The sequence below is a fragment of the Cebus imitator genome, unplaced genomic scaffold, assembly GCF_001604975.1.
Source record: "Cebus imitator isolate Cc_AM_T3 unplaced genomic scaffold, Cebus_imitator-1.0 Scaffold162, whole genome shotgun sequence".
Taxonomy (NCBI): Eukaryota; Metazoa; Chordata; class Mammalia; order Primates; family Cebidae; genus Cebus; species Cebus imitator.
The window spans coordinates 1,835,382-1,853,659 of record NW_016107477.1 but is presented as its reverse complement, the minus strand read 5'-3'; the positions used below and the strand labels follow the sequence as shown (position 1 = coordinate 1,853,659).

Genomic DNA, 18,278 nt, shown 5'->3' with positions numbered 1-18,278 from the left:
AAAAAAAAAAAAAATAGTTCAAAAAATGTTTTAAAAAGAAATTAGGGTATGGATTTTTTTTCTTACTACAAGAGAAACTAACTTGTTACTAAAATCAACAATCAAAAGAAGAAAAAACTGAGAAGCTTAGGTTACCTCTAGAATGTCTAAAATGTCTAAAAGTTTAGGTTACCTTTAGAATGTTACCTTTAGTGACCAGGCATGGTGGCTCACTCCTATAATCCCAATATTTTGGGAGGCTGAGGTGGGAGGAGTTTGAGCAACAAGGAGTTTGAGATTAGCCTGGACAACATAGTGAGACCCTGTCTCTAAAAGAATTTAAAAATTTATCCAGGCACAGTGGTGTGTGCCTGTAGTCTTAGCTACTTGGGAGCCTCAGGCAGGGAATCACTGGAGCACAGGAGGCCGAGGCTGCAGTGAGCTATGATCACACTACCACACTCCAGTCTGGGAGACAGAGCAAGACCCTGTCTCTAAAAAAATTAAAAAATAAAGAATATTACTTTTGGAAAGTCTATGTGTAAGGTAGCCAACCTGGTAAAATGTTTATTCCCCGGAAAAGAGGAGTAAAGCGTGTCATGGTAGAAATTGCATGTGGCTGGCAGCGCATTGCAGGTAGACAAGGACAGAAAACAAGAATGCAGTTGGGGGGTGCATTTTCTTAAAATTCAGGCACAAAGCAAAATTATTCCTTTTAAAATCCTTCTCCAGAGGTAATCCCTTTTTGAGCAGCTTTAAGTATATGTTTTCTTTTCACTTTTCCATAATGTTATGGTGTGTTGGGAATTTTTTAATTTACAAATGGGATAATATTCACAGTGTAGACATATCTTCAGATACAGTTTAGCTCAACTCGAATGTTTTAAGCAGGGAGGCAACATGATGAAATTTCTGATTCAGAACTACTCTTTAAGATTTTGGGGCAGCAGACAAGACTGGAAGCCAGGAGACCAGCAGGGGGTGCTGCTGCGGGGCCCTCTGGGAACAGCGGATGGTGGGTGTGAAGGAAACATGGGGATGTATGTATGCCAACTTGAACTTCTGAAAGTTCCTTTTGCGATTCTTTGTGACCCTTAGATTTGGAAACATGGGTTCATTGAGTGTAAAGGAAATAAACTCAAATCAAAATCCACCGACAAAAACAAGTAAATCCCCTGGGACAGCCAAGGTTCTGGATGTAAACAATTCAACACTCATGTTCGTCGGAGGTCTTGGAGGACAAATCAAGGTAACATTCTGAGAGTTCTTCTGAACAGGACTGATTGGCTGATTTTTATCTATATATAAAAGTCATGGGCTGGGCAGGTTGGCTCTGGCCTGTAATCCTAGCACTTTGGGAGGCTGAGGCAGACGGATCACCTGAGGTCGGGAGTTCGAGACCAGCCTGACCAACATGAAGAAACCCCGTCACTACTAAAAATACAAAATTAGCCAGGCGTGGTGCTGCATGCCTGTAGTCCCAGCTACTCAGGAGGCTGAGGTGGGAGAATCGCTTGAATCCCTTGAGGTGGAGGTTGTGGTGAGCCAAGATGGCACCATTGCACTCCAGCCTGGGCAGCAAGAGTGAAACTCGGTCTCAAAAAAAAAGTAAATAAAAGAGTCATATGTTTAAATGGTGGAATATATCCTAGGCAGATGAAGATGTTTCTGCTCCTGTTGTTTTGCTTCCTGACAGTTCCTCTGCAGAGTTGGGCTGGTTTTGTACAGTAAAGGGTGATGCTTAATCTGTAGCATAAATGGAGAAAAAGCCAATGGCTCATCTTGCTATTTGGGTTTCTTTCCGACTGATTAACAGGAAATTCAATGCTCCATGTTAATTCCTGTGAAGTTTCTTCATCTCTAGTCTAGCTCTAGTTGGTAGTTGATTAATACTCATTAGTGTTTAGCAAAAACTCCCACCATATTTATTTTATTGTGTCAGTTATTCTGTCACCAAACATAATTGCATTTTTTTGGACGTGGCTCAATGCTCTGAAGTGGGAGTCCAGGTCTCAGGTCCTGCTGGGCCCTCTCTACCAATCACACTCTTGGCTGTCCGTTTTTTCACCCGTATAACACGCTTTTCTCTATCAACCCTAGTCACTGAGATGATCTTTAAGATCCTGCCCAGTCATCACTCACTCCACTTCATAACGGGAAGGAAATTACAAACTGGCCTTTTTTCTAATGTTCTCTCTAACAAATTTGAATCTGTTAGATTGAAGCTCCCAGGGAGAAATTTTGTGCACTTGGAGAATTTATTTTGCTTCGTCAGCTACGTATTGGTTATGTTTGTTTACTTGTTTGCATTAGAAATCTCCTGCTGTGAAGGTTACTCATTTTAAAGGCTGCTTGGGAGAGACCTTCCTCAATGGAAAATCGATCGGCCTGTGGAACTATATTGAAAGGGAAGGCAAGTGTCATGGGTGCTTCGGAAGGTAAGAAGTCTCCATGATATAGAACATAGTATGTCTTTCTGTTGACATCTGAAAAATGCTGAAATAATTTATTAACACATGCACATCAAGGAAGGACAGAGTTTGTGACATTGCTGGTCTTATTGCAAAGGATATAATGTAGATTTAGTTACTGAGAGCAGCACAGGTATCATTTTTAACCCTTTAAAAAGAAGTAGTCTTTTTCCTATATCTTGTATGCTTTGATCATGGATCATAAATCCTAAAAGTTTCAGACAATTTCTCAAACAACCTTCTGTCTCAGAGAGCCACAGCCAAATCTTCAGTAAATCATTGTACATTTTTATTTTGAAAATATCTCCAAGGATAAGAATTTTTTCATGCATGGTCAATTTTTACAGATAAGTACTTTCTAATTCCAAACCATGTTCTACAATTCCAGAAATAAAATGCATTAGGAAATAGAGAAAAATCAATATCTTTTTGCATACATTGATATAAAGACATTTAATGACTTAATCTTACCAAGTGCAACATCTTCCCTCACCAGCCCTGTTATTTTATAACAAAATAACTGCAACTCCTTAAGTATATAAGACCTGTTTTCCATCACTTTAGTAATTAAGACAATAAATCGCCTATTTCCATTAGAGAAATGTAACATCTGATATAATTTATCTTGTCTAATGGGCTGCTCTGTCCAGATGGATATCTGTAATTAACAGTGAGCAGTGACAAGATCAGATAAAGCAACTCACAGCACATTTAGAAATTCACAGGTGAATTTTCATTTTGTCATTGTCAGGTCTGTAGTTTACACCTTCTCTTCTCAATTTTCCCTCCCTTTGCTTGTTTAAAAACTTAGGACCAGAGGCTTGGTGATTGTAGCCTTAGGATTAAAAAAGAATATTGGGTTTAGAATCTAAGTTTCTTAAGCTTCTGGCCCAAGTCCCCCACCAAAATTTTTTTCGGTGGCTTTGGATAGTGAGTCTCTTCACCTCACTAAGGTTTGGTTTCTTTTTCCAGAAAAGAGAAATGATGATCATACTTGTCTTACCTACCTCTAAAAATTATCATTATGAACACACAACATGATGTGTATGAAAATACTTTATAAACTTGAAACGCTTTATCAGTGTTTATCACTGGTGTCCTACAGTGATGTGGCTTTACTTTGTAGGTAAATATCACAGGATTTTTTTTTTTTTGACAATAAATGTGTGAAAAAGCATGGCTTTGTAATTGGCAGATAAAAAGAAATGTTATTGCCTTATGAGGTAATGACAGGCACTGCTCCAGAGATGCAGTATTTCACAAACTCACCTGACCTTGAACCCTTTTGGAAAAGGTGCCTTTGGGTGAGGCTCATGCCTATAATCCCGCACTTTGGGAGGGCCAGGCAGGTGGATTGCTTGAGCCCGGGAGTTCGAGACCAGCTTGGGCAACATGGAGAAACCTCATCTCTACAAAAAATACAAAAATTAGCTGGTCATGGTGGTGTGTGCCTCTTGTCCCACCTACTCTGGAGGCTGAGGTGAGAGGATCACTTGAGCCCCTGCACTTCTGCCTGGGTGACAGAGTAAGATCCTGTCTCAAAACAAAACAAAAAAATGTGTCTGGAGTTGCTTTTGTTTCATAAAACATACTTTGTCAAGTGCTGACATAGGCACAGACTGGTATTTTATGTCTGTTTGTAAATTGATTGAACTGTCGTCTTCATTTTAGGTGAAGTCCCCCCTGCACCCTTTCTCCTGTTAGACAAAAACTTTAGTTCAAAGAGTTAATAACCTAATTCTAGTAACAATCCATTTTAGCAGACTTAGATGGTAATTCCTTGACCCTTTCACGTTTGTGTACAATTTGCCATAATTAAATCATTAGTGCAGTCAATTGATGTCTTCTAGATTTTTAAAAAAATTTTGAGTGTTTACTCTTAAATGTTATTTATATTACCAAGTAAATGAACTGAAACTTTTTATTCCTCTTTGAATGTATTATTACACTTGTACATGGTATCACTGTTTGTAATTAACGAGCAATCTCTTACATTCTCAAAGTGTATTACAAAATTAACCACTGAGTCTAATAATCCCATCAAAAAATATGGAAAGACCCTTTATTTAATTAACAGGTATAATCCTTGCATTATTTACAAGTGGACATTGTGAGAGAGTGCTGGCTACGTGGCTGGACTTTGACACAAGTCAGTCACCTGTATTCCAGGCCCTCTGCTAGGTACTGGCCATGCCCACATGCCTCACATGTGTCCTCAGATATCTCATGGCTTAGATATCTCATGACTTAGGGGGAAACACCTGTATAGAAAGCAGAAAATGCATGGGCTGTGGCAAGGGGCCATAGTTGGAGAAGTAGCATCCCAAGCCTGGGCCAAGGTTAGCTCACGCCCTTGCATGGCAGCAGCAGGGCATGCTAGTAGGTCGGATCAGGATTATCCAGATCTCATGATGGAGCCCTAGACTCACAGGGCTGAGCGCTGCAGAGGGTGGGCATCACCCCAGGCCTGCCTGATTGCAGGCTCCCACTTGAACCTATGGGTAATGAATGGGGCATTTCTAAGGCTGGAACAGAGCTGTCCATGAAGTGCTGTGATGAATTGAGTTTTCATTTGTCCTCGGCCCTTACGGAGGCAGGGCTCACTTGGGGAACAGGCACCTGGGCCAACTGTTGAGGCACATATGCCTCTGGTCATAGTCGGGAAGCCAGCAGGAGCTCTGGGAGAAGTTCAGGGAAGTGACTGACATGGGGACAAGTCTTCGATCATGTTCAGCCATCATTTCATTTGAGGTCCCCCTCTTCATGGCCACTGCACTTCAGCAGGTCATGTTGAGGGAGAGAACCCCGTGGCAGAGCCCCCATGTTCTTGAGAGAGGAGGGCTCACATGCTCTGGGGAGGGAAGGGCCATGCACTGAGGACCAAGACAGATGTCTGGAGTTTTGCTTGAAACCTGGCTTTATGATTTCTTGGGGTGTGTCTATGAACAAGGTAGTTTAATCTGTGAGGCTCAGCTTTTCATAGGCAAAAATGGGGACCGGCCCATGGAGGACCTCTGAACATAGCAGAATAATGAGAGAGAACATCTGCTGTGTGCGGGGCACTGTTCTAAGAACTTTGCCTGGGGTAGCCCTCCCAGAGAGGTTTTATGGTTATCCCGGTTTTAGAGATGAAGGGAAGGGCACACAGAGAGGTTAGGTGACTTTTCCAAGTTCACACAGCTAGTATGTTGGGGGCCTGGGATTTGAACCCCAGTAGTCCGGAGCCTCTATCCTTAGGCACATGCAACTGTGGTTGGCCAAGAGGTAGAGCAATAGAACATATGGCTAGGAAGCCACAGGCTTAAGAATTAAAGACTGAAGAATTAAAGCACAATAGAAAAATTTATGCAGTGCATTTCTTTTAAGTTATAATTCCTAAAAGAGACTACGTGATAGAAATTTTTGAAAAAGCAAGAGCTCAGGTAATTTATACATTTGAAACCTCAGGTTTCATAAAGCACTGTTTTTTTTTTATTTTGTTTTATCATCCATGGAAACAATTTTACTGTTTGATTAGACCACCTTGCTTGGAGATGTGGCACTGAGTTTGGTTGTTACACCTGTAACTGAGAAAAGTTCAAACTCCTACCCAAAAACCATCCTCATCCAAGTTTTACTCTCAAGCCTTATGATATTCCAGAAAATTATCTTTGGAACATAATTATGATCTGTTCCAGATGAATGGCTTTTTAATTAACTAGTGAGTCAAGTCAGCCCTTTGCTGTGTTGGAGGAAAAGACCAGGAAACACACTCACCTGAAAATGCCCTGGCTATGTTAGAAACCTGTTGTAACCCATGTGCTCCTCTCTTAAGTATGAAACGGGTCTTTAAGCTCATCCGCAGATTTTTGAGGATGTCAGTGATTGTTTTGTGAAATGATGCTTCTGGTATATGGGCACATACTTGTTTTTCATCATAGCTCTAGTTTACCTGAGGTATTAGTTAAAACCTCATCAGCAGAATGAAAATGTCAATATAAAAATTATCCCGAAGGCACAGAATTAGGAAACAACAGTTACATTCAAGGAGATTAGAATAAACAAATCCAGTTGATAAATGAAATATTTATAGCAATTATCTTCCTATAAAGAAATGTCTTTTTACCACAATGAATACTGCCTACATTAACCTTATTTTCCTTATAAAGCAGCTGGGCATTTGTCTTGCATCTTCTCATGGCAAGCATATTTTTAAATATTATCATCTACACTTGATATGAAATTATGGAACTAATAGCTCTACCGTAATCTTTGTGAGGGAGAGCTCAGTAACTGCCCTGTTGGCTCTCTCTACCCTCCCGAGAATGGATTCTATTTCATCTCTTCTGTTGCAGCTCCCAGAATGAAGACCCTTCCTTCCATTTTGACGGAAGTGGGTACTCTGTCGTGGAGAAGTTACTTCCGGCTACCGTGACCCAGATAATCATGCTTTTTAGTACCTTTTCACCTAATGGACTTCTTCTCTACCTGGGATCACATGGCACAGTAAGAGTCTTTATGGGGCCCTAGGTCCTACCGTATACACACATTCAGATTGTTATGAGGTTGTTTATGTCTAATGAGGATTTACTAGTTAAATATGTACCTATGTATACCATACAATTTTTGTGAACATATACTAGTATTAATATGTGTATGTGCTAAACAATTGCTTCATTTTAAATTATTTATTATATTAATACAAATTCGTTGCAGACCCTTTAGAAAATATAGAAGAACATCAAGTAGAAACTAGCCTTCTAGTCTTTATAGATATTGGTTAGACATTAGTTATTAAAATTTGAGCTCGAATAATATGTCTTGTTCTGGGTTCACTGTGACCACAGTGACATAATTTGAATTCCATCCATGGGACTTTCATGTTCTCGTTCACATCTCATGTGCTGGTGGTTTCTTTCAGTCTTCTGGTTTTATTTTTTAGGACTGGCCCCTTGTCAGTCTGAATGAAAAAGATACAAGGAGATTCCACTTCTCTTACTGAATTGTCGATTTTGGTAACGATGAGTAGTGTTTCATTTCTATTAGTACAGTGTCCTAGAAAGCTTTTGTGGGCATTTTTCGTTTCATAGCCGATACACCTCTGGCTGTGGGGCCAGCTCCAGTTTTCTCAGTTTGACTTTACAAGGTTTTGGCCATCCCTGACTTGAAGAGAAAGGGAAACTTGGGATAAAGCTATAACCTGGGGAACTGTGTTCTCTTCTTTACAGAAAGACTTTGTATCCATCGAGCTGGTTCACGGCAGAGTGAAGGTCATGACTGACTTGGGTTCAGGACCCCTCACCCTTTTGACAGACAGACGTTATAATAATGGAACCTGGTACAAAATTGCCTTCCAGCGAAACCGGAAGCAAGGTATGGGCACAGATGGAGTCACCAGATGTCAGTCACCCGCATAAGAATAGAAATCTTTTCAAAATCAGCAGTCTTTATTCCACAGTAGTTTCCTGGGTATTGAATGATAGTCTACTTCAAAGCCATCGTTGTCTTTGGAATACTAACCAACAGGATTCACATTTTGTTGGAAGAGTGTTACACTTGCATTTGCCTGTGAGTTCCAAGTGTGTTATTTAACATTAAATGCTGAATTGGAATCAGGAGTCAAATCCACTCTATTTTCTTCCACACGCATACTGCTCTCATTTAGCAATGCGTGTTAACTTTGGTAGAAAGGATTTTCACTTGTCTTTCAGTAGCAAAGAACATTAGCTGATCAAATTTGTAGAATCTAAAAGAATATGTCTTTGTAAATGAACTCTGTTGCCGGAAGTTTGCATTTTACTTTAAACATGGAAAGGGATTTCCCTTTTCTTATCTCTTAGGAGTCCTAGCAGTTACCGATGCCCGTAACACCAGTGATAAAGAAACCAAGCAGGGCGAGACTCCGGGAGCATCTTCCGACCTCAACCGCCTAGACAAGGATCCAATATATGTGGGTGGATTACCAAGGTCAAGAGTTGTAAGGTATGATACTAAATTGCAGAATTTTCATGTCCCTGATTTCCAACCATATTAGCTAGCTAGAGCTGAGAGTGGATTGTATCACAAACCAGGTGGCTTCAACCACAGAAATTTATTCCTTTCCAGTTCTAGAGACTGCAAGTCCAAAAGCAAGGTATTGGCATGGCTTTCCTCCTTTTGAGGGCTGTGAGAGAGAATCTGTTCCGTGCTCTTAGCTTCTGGTACCTTCAGACATTCTTTGGCCTGCGTCTTATGTCCAAATTTCCCCTTTTTATAAGGACAAGTCATGTTGGATAGAGACTTACACTAATGACCACACTTTAACTTGATTACATCTGCAAAGACCTTTTTCCATATGAAGGTCACGTTTGCACATCAGAAGAATCAAGACTGCCACATCTTTTGGGAGAACACAGTTCGGCCTGTAACATCTGCTTTTATTTGTTCAAAGTAGTCTGTGTCACATGACTTGAGAAGCAAAGCAGGCCTTCTGCAGAAAAATTAGTGATTTTATATGCATTGCCTTTAGAACATCTAAATCTTGTTACTGTGCCATATTTGGAGACCACACTTGCTGTCACACTTCATCCTCCTCTCTAGACATTTTTATAGTAGTAGAATGTCTTTAAAGGCAAAAAAAAAAAAAAAGGAATCATGCTTTCCGCAGACTTTTCTGGATTAGCCTTAGTGCGGTTAGACTGAATAATGTATGGGCAAGTTGCAAGACCAGCATCAGGAGTGGGATGAAATGGGACAGGACGTACAATGGAATCCTTGTGGAGACTGATTCATGTTGATCTTTGTGACTTTACTGATTTACGGAAACTTTGTGTGGCTGGTTCATTGTCCTCAGTTTTGTAATTTTTGTTTGTAATTAAGCTCTAAGTTTTTTCACACCATTAAAAAAAGACACGTATGAAAGTCCAATAGTCAGGGCAAGACAGCTTGCAGGGAGTGGGGTCATCAAATGTCTAAAATGAGCCACTCAGTTTAGGGTCAGCAAATGTCCATTTGTAGCCATGCTCTGTCTTTAGGTCAGGTTCTTTTAGAGAATCCTCTTACATGGCACAGAGATGTAGCCATTCAGTTGCTATGATGAGCAGCCTTTTGTAGAGAGAGCCACCTCTCCACTGCCCCCCTTCTCTTTGCCAGGAATCTTGGAAAGTCCCAAGGAACATAGTGTAAACCACAGCCACCTCCTGATCTTAGAAATGAATCCATTTAAACCTCAGAGGAGCTGGTCGCTTGCTAAGTCTTACCTCCCTGCCAAGACGGAGGCAGGGCTGGAAGCTGTCTCCAAATTCCATCCCAGATTCATGCCCTGTCGTGCTGGGACCAGGACTGAGGCCTCCCTGTGGTCACGGCTATGTCCTAGTACATCTGGACTTTGTCTAGATGGCCCAGTGTAGATAACACAGGAAAGGACAGATACCCAAATCACAGATGTTCTCAGCAGAAGGGACTTGGGTGTCATCAAAGCCAGCCTCCTCGTTTACATGGACAGAACTTGAGATCCAGAAAGGTTTAAATTTGCCCCAAATCATATAGTTGCTTAATGGTTCATAGCTCATTGTTTAACATGAGACAAAAATGAGGTGTCACTGTAACAGGAAACCATGTTATTGCAAAGCTCTCCTGTCAAGAGCAGGTACAGAGAGTGCAGCCGGGAGACGTATGCCCCCCCCCCCCAATATTTTGGAAATAAGAGCTGGACGATATTATAGCCTGACCTCAGCCAGGAGGTCACTGGTAAGAAAAATATGATATTGACTTGAACATTGAGAAATAGGGTTTGGGATAATCCCAGACTTCACCAAATGCAGTTACTTCCCTTAGGACAAAGTTCATGGATATGCATCATAAACAACAGCCAATGGCTTCCTTTCCTAGCAGTCCGATACTGGGAAATGGCATTACCTGCACTTGTCCCCATGGGAAGCAAACAGTCTACTCTACATGGAGACTGGATTATAATCTGTGTGCTGCACTTTCCTTGTGACTGTGCACTGTCTTTCTTATTATTGGCCTGTTTTTTCTGTAGGTGGCCATCCAAATAGCCAGACTCACTAAGTTTGCTCCCTTTCTCTAGTCCTAAGGAGAGTAGGAGAGTATTTGTTTGACCCGAAGTTCTCACGATCAAGATTGTTCTTAGAGGGAGGCCGAGACATTTCTGTAGAGTAACACATGGAAACAGGTTTTCCAGAAATACAGGGTTGTTTTTTTTCCTTTTTCTTTTTCTTTTTCTTTTTCTTGGGGACAGGATCTTTTTCTGTCACCCAGGCTGGTGTGCAGTGGAACAATCATGGCTCATTGTAGCCTCAAACTCCTGGGCTCAAGCAATCCTCCTTTCTCAGTCTCCGGGACTACAAGTGCATGCTACCATGCCTGGCTAATTTTTTATTTTTTGTAGAGACAGGGTCTCACTATGTTGCCCAGGCTGATCTCAAACTCTTGGGCTCAGGTGATCCTCCCACGTCAGCCTCCCAAAGTGCTGGAATTAACAGACATAAGCCACTGTACCTGGCCCAATTGTATTTCTTCTTAAAACAATGGAATTAAAAAATCCAAATTTTGTGGGGGTTCTCATGCCCTTCCCTACAGGAAAGGTGTCACCACCAAAAGCTTCGTGGGCTGTATCAAGAACCTGGAAATATCCAGATCGACTTTTGATTTACTCAGAAATTCCTATGGAGTGAGAAAAGGCTGTTTACTGGAGGTAGGAACCATTGTTATTAATATTTAAATGAGTTTCCATAGTCCATTGATTCATCAACATCATAACTTAACAAACCAGTGGGGTGGATAGAAAGGAGGTGATCAGGAAACAAGCAGTGTCCTCCCCACGGAAGGTTTGGCCACCGCTGGGAACTCACCATACTGTTTCATTTCCTCTGTGACCAGCCCATCCGGAGTGTTAGCTTCTTGAAAGGCGGCTACATTGAATTGCCACCCAAGTCTTTGTCACCAGAATCGGAATGGCTGGTAACATTTGCCACCACGAACAGCAGTGGCATCATCCTGGCTGCCCTCGGTGGGGATGTGGAGAAGCAGGGTAGTCGTGAGCAGGCACACGTGGTGAGTAGGGCCTTTGCTCCTGAGCCCCAAGCTCAGGAAATAACTTTGGGAAACGAAACGATGAATGGAAAATGACTGACTCATAAACAATTATTGTCACTGTGTTTCTGGTTGTTTATGGATGTGCATTTTCAATAAGTAAAAGCTATTATTGCTGAATGTCATCCCCTTATGAATCAGTGATTTTTTTTATATTGCATAATCCATCTTCCTTGTCTAGTGACTGAGGAAAAAGTTATTTGTTGTCTACCTCTAATTTTTAAAAAACTCATTCACATAACATGTACTGAGTTTTCTTCCCCATGTTGTGGTCATTTCTCTTCATCCCAAGGCTAAAACAGAAGCCCTTAAATTCTGTTCAGGCCTTCAGCCTACTGCTGGACCAAGCAAGATTTTCTTTGTCTATTATAGGATTGAAAGGAGCAGCAAGAGGAATGTGGCCTGTGATACGCACAGTAAACTCACAGGGGGGAGGAGAGAAAAGATGACAGTTTTCCTTACTCATATTCCATTTCAAGAGCCTAGGTGATATTTCCCCATCCTCTGCTCAAATTTGTGCCTATCACATAATTTGAAGAGACTTTACAGAAAATGTTAGCACACCATCTTAATGAAGGAGAGTCCATGCAGCTGAAAATCTGTAGAATGTCATCTTTTACTCTGCAAGATACTTTACAGACATTGCTGTGTCATGATCACAGCCATGCTGCAAGGGGAATGCTGCTTCCTACATTTTGCTGAGGAAGAAATAGGTTCAGAGAGGCCAGACACGGTGGCTCGCGCCTGTAATCTCAGCACTTTGGTAGGCCAAGGCAGGAGAGTTGGTTGAACCCGGGAGGTAGAGGTCGCAGTGAGCCAAGACCGTGCCACTGCACTCCAGCTTGGGTGACAGAATGAGACTCTGTCTCAAAAAAAAAAAAAAAAAAAACCCAGAAAAGAAATGGGTTCAGAGAGCCTGGTAAACCTGACCAAGATCACACGGCTGGTACGCTCAGAGTCAGAACTGGAGCATCAGTTTGCAGAACCCAAACATGTCACAACATACTTGGGGAAGCGCTGACAGTGACTAAGACTGGTTAATGGGCTCCATTGATCTTTTTTGTTTATTTGTTTTTGGTTGAGCCAAAATTTAAATAACCTGAAATCAACCATTTCAAAGTGAACAATTCAGCAGCATTTAGTGCGTTCACAATGTTGCAAGGCCACCTCTTCTATCTAGTTGCAAACATTGTCGTCACTCAAAAACCTATCCCATTAATTAGTCACTCCCCAGTCCCTTCTCTCCCTACCCCTGGAAACCACCAGTTTGCTATCTGTCTGTATGGATGGATTTACCTATTCTGGATATTTCGTACAAATGGAATTATACAAGATATGATATCTCACGCCTTTCACTTAGCGTGCTTTTGAAGTTCCTCCCCATTGTAGCATGGATCAGCATTTCATTCCTTTTTATGGCTAATATTCCACTATATGCACATACTACAGTTTGTTCATCAGTTACTTCATGGATGAGCTTTGGGACATTTCTGCCTTTTAGCTGTTATGAATAATGCTCTGAACATATGTGGATAAGTATTTAAGTCCCTGTCTTCAGTTCTTCTGGGCATATACTTAGGAGTGGAATCACTGGTCATTATGGTAATTCTATGTTTAACTTTTTGAGGAACTGCCAAACTTTTTCTCCATTAGTCTTAATAAGGTTACTTTCAAATCAAAGTGTGCTTACTAAGTCGGCAAAAAAGGATAATGTGAGTCATTGCTAGCAAGGGTGTTGTGAGATGCTCACATTCCAGTACTCCTGGTGGCACTATAAACTGCCTCGTTTCAATGTGGCCAAAAAAAAAAAAAAGTAAGGGCTTTAAACATTTTCACGTCCTTTAAATGTTTGATTTCACTTTTCATAATGTGAGAAACAACATTACTGGAAAAACAATTAAATATTCATATGTATGGTAAAAAGTTGGAAACTACTTTCAATTTCATTGATTAAAAAGACAAATTACAATGTGTCTACTTATTGGTATGTATTGTAGCAATAAACAATAAATATGAGGCCATGCAGAAATGGAAATCTTTAAATCTTCAGCAATAATAGCATAATGCAGGATATAAATTATATAAACAGAGATTAGAAAGTAATATACAAAATTTAAAATTGTGGCAGATGAAGATATTCTTAAGGAATTGTTCTACTCACTTGATGTTAATCTTTGCACATTATCTTCATAAGACGAAAGTTTTCTAAATCATATAGTAATGTGTTTTGTCTGGGAAATTCTCTGTGCAACCTCCCCAGCCCTTCTTTTCCATCATGCTGATTGGAGGCAACATTGAGGTACATGTCAATCCTGGGGATGGGACAAGCCTGAGAAAAGCTCTCCTGCACTCTCCCATGGGCACATGCAGCGATGGACAAGCGCATTCCATCTCCTTGGTCAGGAATCGGAGGTACTTATACACGGCAAGGCAGTGTGTAATGAGGGTGTGGTGAGCTCAGAGGGAACATGGGAGGAACTTTGCAATGGTACCCTGGGCAGCTAGATGATTGGGATCATCAGCATCCAAATAATTCTAGAACCTTCCTAGAATTCCTCCCTGGGAATCAATTTCATCTGCTTTGTAATAAGATACTTTTAGAATTTTTATAATTAAACAACTTTAACTCTGCCCTTTTCTGGGGCCCAGCATAAATTGTACTTACGTTGGATTAATTCTGTGGCAAATAGCACTAGAGTATTAGTACATAGTATTATATCAGTAGTAAATAGCATTTTATGAACATTCCCGTATATTTACCTCCAAAACTGTAGACTGAATGCTTTAAAAGTACACTGGACATTTTCATCATAGGTAAAGAGGAAAGAAAGAAAGAAAGAAAAAAAACCTCTCCAAAAAGCAGTCTAATTTAATGGATATTTAATAACATTCCATTCATTTCTGAAAAATGTTCAATTGTGAGTTTCTTCCTTTCTTTCCTTCTTTCTTTTTTCTTTTTTTTTTTTTTTTTTGAGAAGGAGTCTTGCTCTGTCGCCCAGGCTGGAGTTCAGTGGCGCGATCTGGGCTCACGGCAACTTCCACCTCCCAGTTTCAAGCAATTCTCCTGCCTCAGCCTGCCAAGTAGCTGGGACTATGGGTGCACACCGCCACACCCTGCTATTTTTTGTATTTTAGTAGACACGAGGTTTCATCATGTTGCCTAGGCTGGTCTCAAACTCCTGAGCTCAGGTAAACCGCTCACCTTGGCCTCCCAAGGTGCTGGGATTATAGGTATGAGCCACTGTGCCCAGCATGAGTTTTAATTTTCAAGATTCACCTTTTTGGTTATAGATAGTATCTTGTTAAAATGCACCTTTAGGGAACTTTTTTATTCAGTAAGAACTTGTGGGAACTACGGACTAAAACGGAATTATTATTTCATTATATTTAAAGCTTTTCATTTATTTTCTCCTTTGGTCTTTTAGAATTATCACTGTCCAATTGGATGAGAACAATCCTGTGGAAATGAAGTTGAGCCCCTCAGTAGAAAGCAGGACAATAAATGTTTCCCATCTGTACATCGGGGGAATTCCAGAGCGAGAGGGGATGTCGCTGCTCAAAATGAGAGGATCGTTCCATGGCTGTATCAAAAACCTGATCTTTAATTTGGAGTAAGTGTATCTGCTCTCTGCATGTTCTTGCATTTCTGACTTTCCATGGTGAGTGCTAACACTAATCTGAAATCTAACTTTACTGAAAATTTTGCAAGTTCTCAAATAATGAGTTCTATCATGAAAGTCTCCCCAAATGGATTTTATTGGATTGGAATGATAGACAGATATGGTCATCATACTTTAAAGACCATTGCTGAACGTTAGCTCCCTGTGACTGTCCGTAAGAGCCAGGATTTAAATATATTTCTGATGTGCATTTAAAGGAACTTAGGGATTTTGTGATGTAAGTCTCTTGCTGTCTTGAGGACACTGATTTGAAGGAGCTGTTTACTACTAGGCTACTAGCAGCTTCAGGTTATTAATGGCTTCCCCAAAAAGCAATGACTGTATAATTAAGAACTAGAAGCCTCCATTCCCTGTGTGGGGCTCATGATGAAGAAAAGAACTGACATGTGTCCATAGGCAGTTCATTCCTCCTTGCTCACCCCCTGCCTCTGGACAGGGTGCTGATGGGACACAAGCTGTGCTCTGCTCCGTGTGACCAGCATTTGCCCAGGAGAACCTGGACGTGCCCTGGGCACCAGGAAACTGAGGCTCCCTCCTGGCTGGGTCACTGACTTGCCTGGTGACCTTGAATGAAGTATTGGATCTTTCAGGGTCACAGTGTCCTCCTCTGTGAAATTACCTCTTAGGAGTCCCTGAAATTTGCAAGAATAAAACATAGCATTGGGTTTCAATACAAACATGATGTCAGAGCTCTGGTTTAGATTTTTGTACATGTTTATGTTTATTCTCTCTGTTGTCTGATCATTCATTCATTCATTTATTAATGAGGCATCTTCATGCTCCTGAAAGTCATGGGGTTGGGGACTCGATAGAGCAGAAATGTGTCTGTGGAGTTTCCAGCTGTGCCCTGGGAAAGTGCCAGGGGGACCTGTGTGGGCAGAGGACACAGCCCAGGAGCTGCAGAGTGAAGGTGCATGTGGCAGGTGTAGCCCACGACCTCCTGGGGAGGAGAAGCCTGTAAACAAGAAATCAGTGTTTAGTGGTGGTCACTGTGCAGTGCTTGGGAACTAGAGACAAAGACGTGTCCCTGAGACAGCCTAGTCAAGGCTGTGGGAGGAGGTGATAACATCTGAGCTGACCTGGGGGTGCTCAGGAATGGCCAGGGTCTAACACGGGGATATGCCTGGCTGGGTGCCATTGCAAGCAGAAGCATCAGACGAGAAATACCGAAGGTAGCATGTCTGGACTCCGAGTCATAGTGAAGGACTGGCACTTTGGTTACTCTAAGAAAAATACATACATGGTTTTTAATTGATTTTCATTGTACGGAAATCAAATGACTTGGGTTCATGTACTGGTTTGTGATATCCTAATTTTGAAAACACTGTCTTGTTTCTACCTAGACTTTTGGATTTCAACAGTGCAGTTGGCCATGAGGAAGTCGACTTGGACACCTGCTGGCTGTCAGAAAGGCCTAAGCCAGCTCCCAATGGAGAGGACAGCGAGCTCCCGCGAGAGCCCCGGGCTTTTCCAGTAGGAACAGCTTCCTTTACTATCAGTCAGGTCCAGTGAGCAAAAAAAGGCCCAGAACAGAGGGAGTTAAAACGGGGCCTTGCTGTAAAGGTGCTGCAAAAGCTGGAGCTGGAGCTGGGCTTAAAATCAGAGCAGGAACAGGATGGGGAAGGATGCCCCAAGCAGCTGGATGACACGGCCCAGCATTTACGGATTGCAGGCCCCAACGCCTAGGCTGTCCATCAGGCTGACATATAATGTGCTTTTGGCAGAGTTTCTATAAGGACTCATTGTCAATTTACATTTAGCCAGGAGAGCATGAAAATAATACTTCATGTAAAGCCACTGTGCACATCTTTGTTGCTTTAGAAAAAAAAAAAAAAAAAAAAGCCGGGCATGGTGGCTCACACCTGTAATCCCAGCACTTTGGGAGGCCAAAGCAGGCAGATCACCTAAGGTAAGGAGTTCAAGACCACCCTGCCCAATATGGTGAAACTAAAAATACAAAAAGTAGCTGGGCATGGTGGTGTGCGCCTGTAGTCCCAGCTACTCTGGAGGCTGAAGCAGAAGAATTGCTTGAGCCCAGGAGGCGGAAGTTGAGTGAGCCGAGATCATGCCACTGCATTCCAGCCTGGGCAACAGAGTGAGACTCCATCTCAAAAAAGAGAGAGAAAAAGAGATTTGATTCATTTAGGAAAAGCCAGTTCTGGCCAAATATTTTGAATAGCAGCCATTGTTATTTTTCATTTTCTCCCCCTCTGCTTTCTGTTTCCCTGGTTTAAAGCATGCACTCTAATCATTTAGAAGATGGCAGAAGCATCCAAGAGCAGGACCTTCTGAGCAGGGCCAGTCTTTGCGTCCGGGGCAGTTTTCATGGTAGCATCTGCCCACATTGAGCCAGAAAACAGCATCTGGGACCCCCATGACTTGGGCACTGTCAGGGCAGCCTGCAGATGGTTGTACAGGGTGCAGGAGCCCTTCCCACCTGGCTCCTCTTGCCTGCACCTTGCCCTGTCTGTATGGACCTAGGCTCACACTCTGAGGCCCTGTGAGACATGTCACCTGTGGGCACCTCCAGTTTTCCAGTGCCTGGGCCACAGCTGATCTCTGCAGCTGCATCCTCAGGGTCATTCCCAGAGCCTCAGGTCATGGCACGGGCCTAGGGAGACAGCAAGGCCTTTGCGCCTTAAGTCTGATGAAAATGCATAGGAGAGACTCCAGTGTCTGTGAATTTCAGTGAAGTTGAGTGGGATTAAAGTGAAAGGCAGAAGCTCTAAGTGCCTTCTCAGGGAGATAAAGGGCTGGTGAGAGCAGCATTTAAACCAAAGACGGAGTGAGTGCCAACAGGCATTGGTGGCTGTTGCTGCTTGAATAGAATTGCTTTGGAGATGGCTCTTCACGGTGGAACACGTGTGTGTCAGTGGGTCTCAGGCTGCCGGTGGTGGCTGAGTGTCCCTGCGTGTCTCTTACAGGAACAGTGTGCGGCGGATGCAGCTCCGGAGTACGTTCCCAGCGCTCACCAGTTTGGCCTCACACAAAACAGCCATTTAATTTTGCCTTTTAATCAGTCGGCTGTCAGAAAGAAGTGGGTATTGTTCTAAAGTCCTTATGCGGCGTCTGGTTG

At 42.1% G+C, this 18,278-nt stretch overlaps 1 protein-coding gene across 1 annotated transcript in view; it reads left to right on the top strand.

Moving 5' to 3' along the window:
• The window catches only part of LAMA1 (laminin subunit alpha 1), a 180,002-nt gene that overhangs the window by 147,904 nt on the left and 13,820 nt on the right, over positions 1–18,278 (top strand). The window contains exons 47-57 of the mRNA XM_017543918.2: positions 1,078–1,228; positions 2,293–2,417; positions 6,785–6,935; positions 7,658–7,802; positions 8,270–8,411; positions 11,010–11,124; positions 11,310–11,483; positions 13,783–13,934; positions 14,948–15,133; positions 16,546–16,675; positions 18,127–18,239. Coding sequence (XP_017399407.1) covers positions 1,078–1,228; positions 2,293–2,417; positions 6,785–6,935; positions 7,658–7,802; positions 8,270–8,411; positions 11,010–11,124; positions 11,310–11,483; positions 13,783–13,934; positions 14,948–15,133; positions 16,546–16,675; positions 18,127–18,239 — 1,584 coding nt within the window. The remainder of the gene's footprint in view (positions 1–1,077; positions 1,229–2,292; positions 2,418–6,784; positions 6,936–7,657; positions 7,803–8,269; positions 8,412–11,009; positions 11,125–11,309; positions 11,484–13,782; positions 13,935–14,947; positions 15,134–16,545; positions 16,676–18,126; positions 18,240–18,278) is intronic.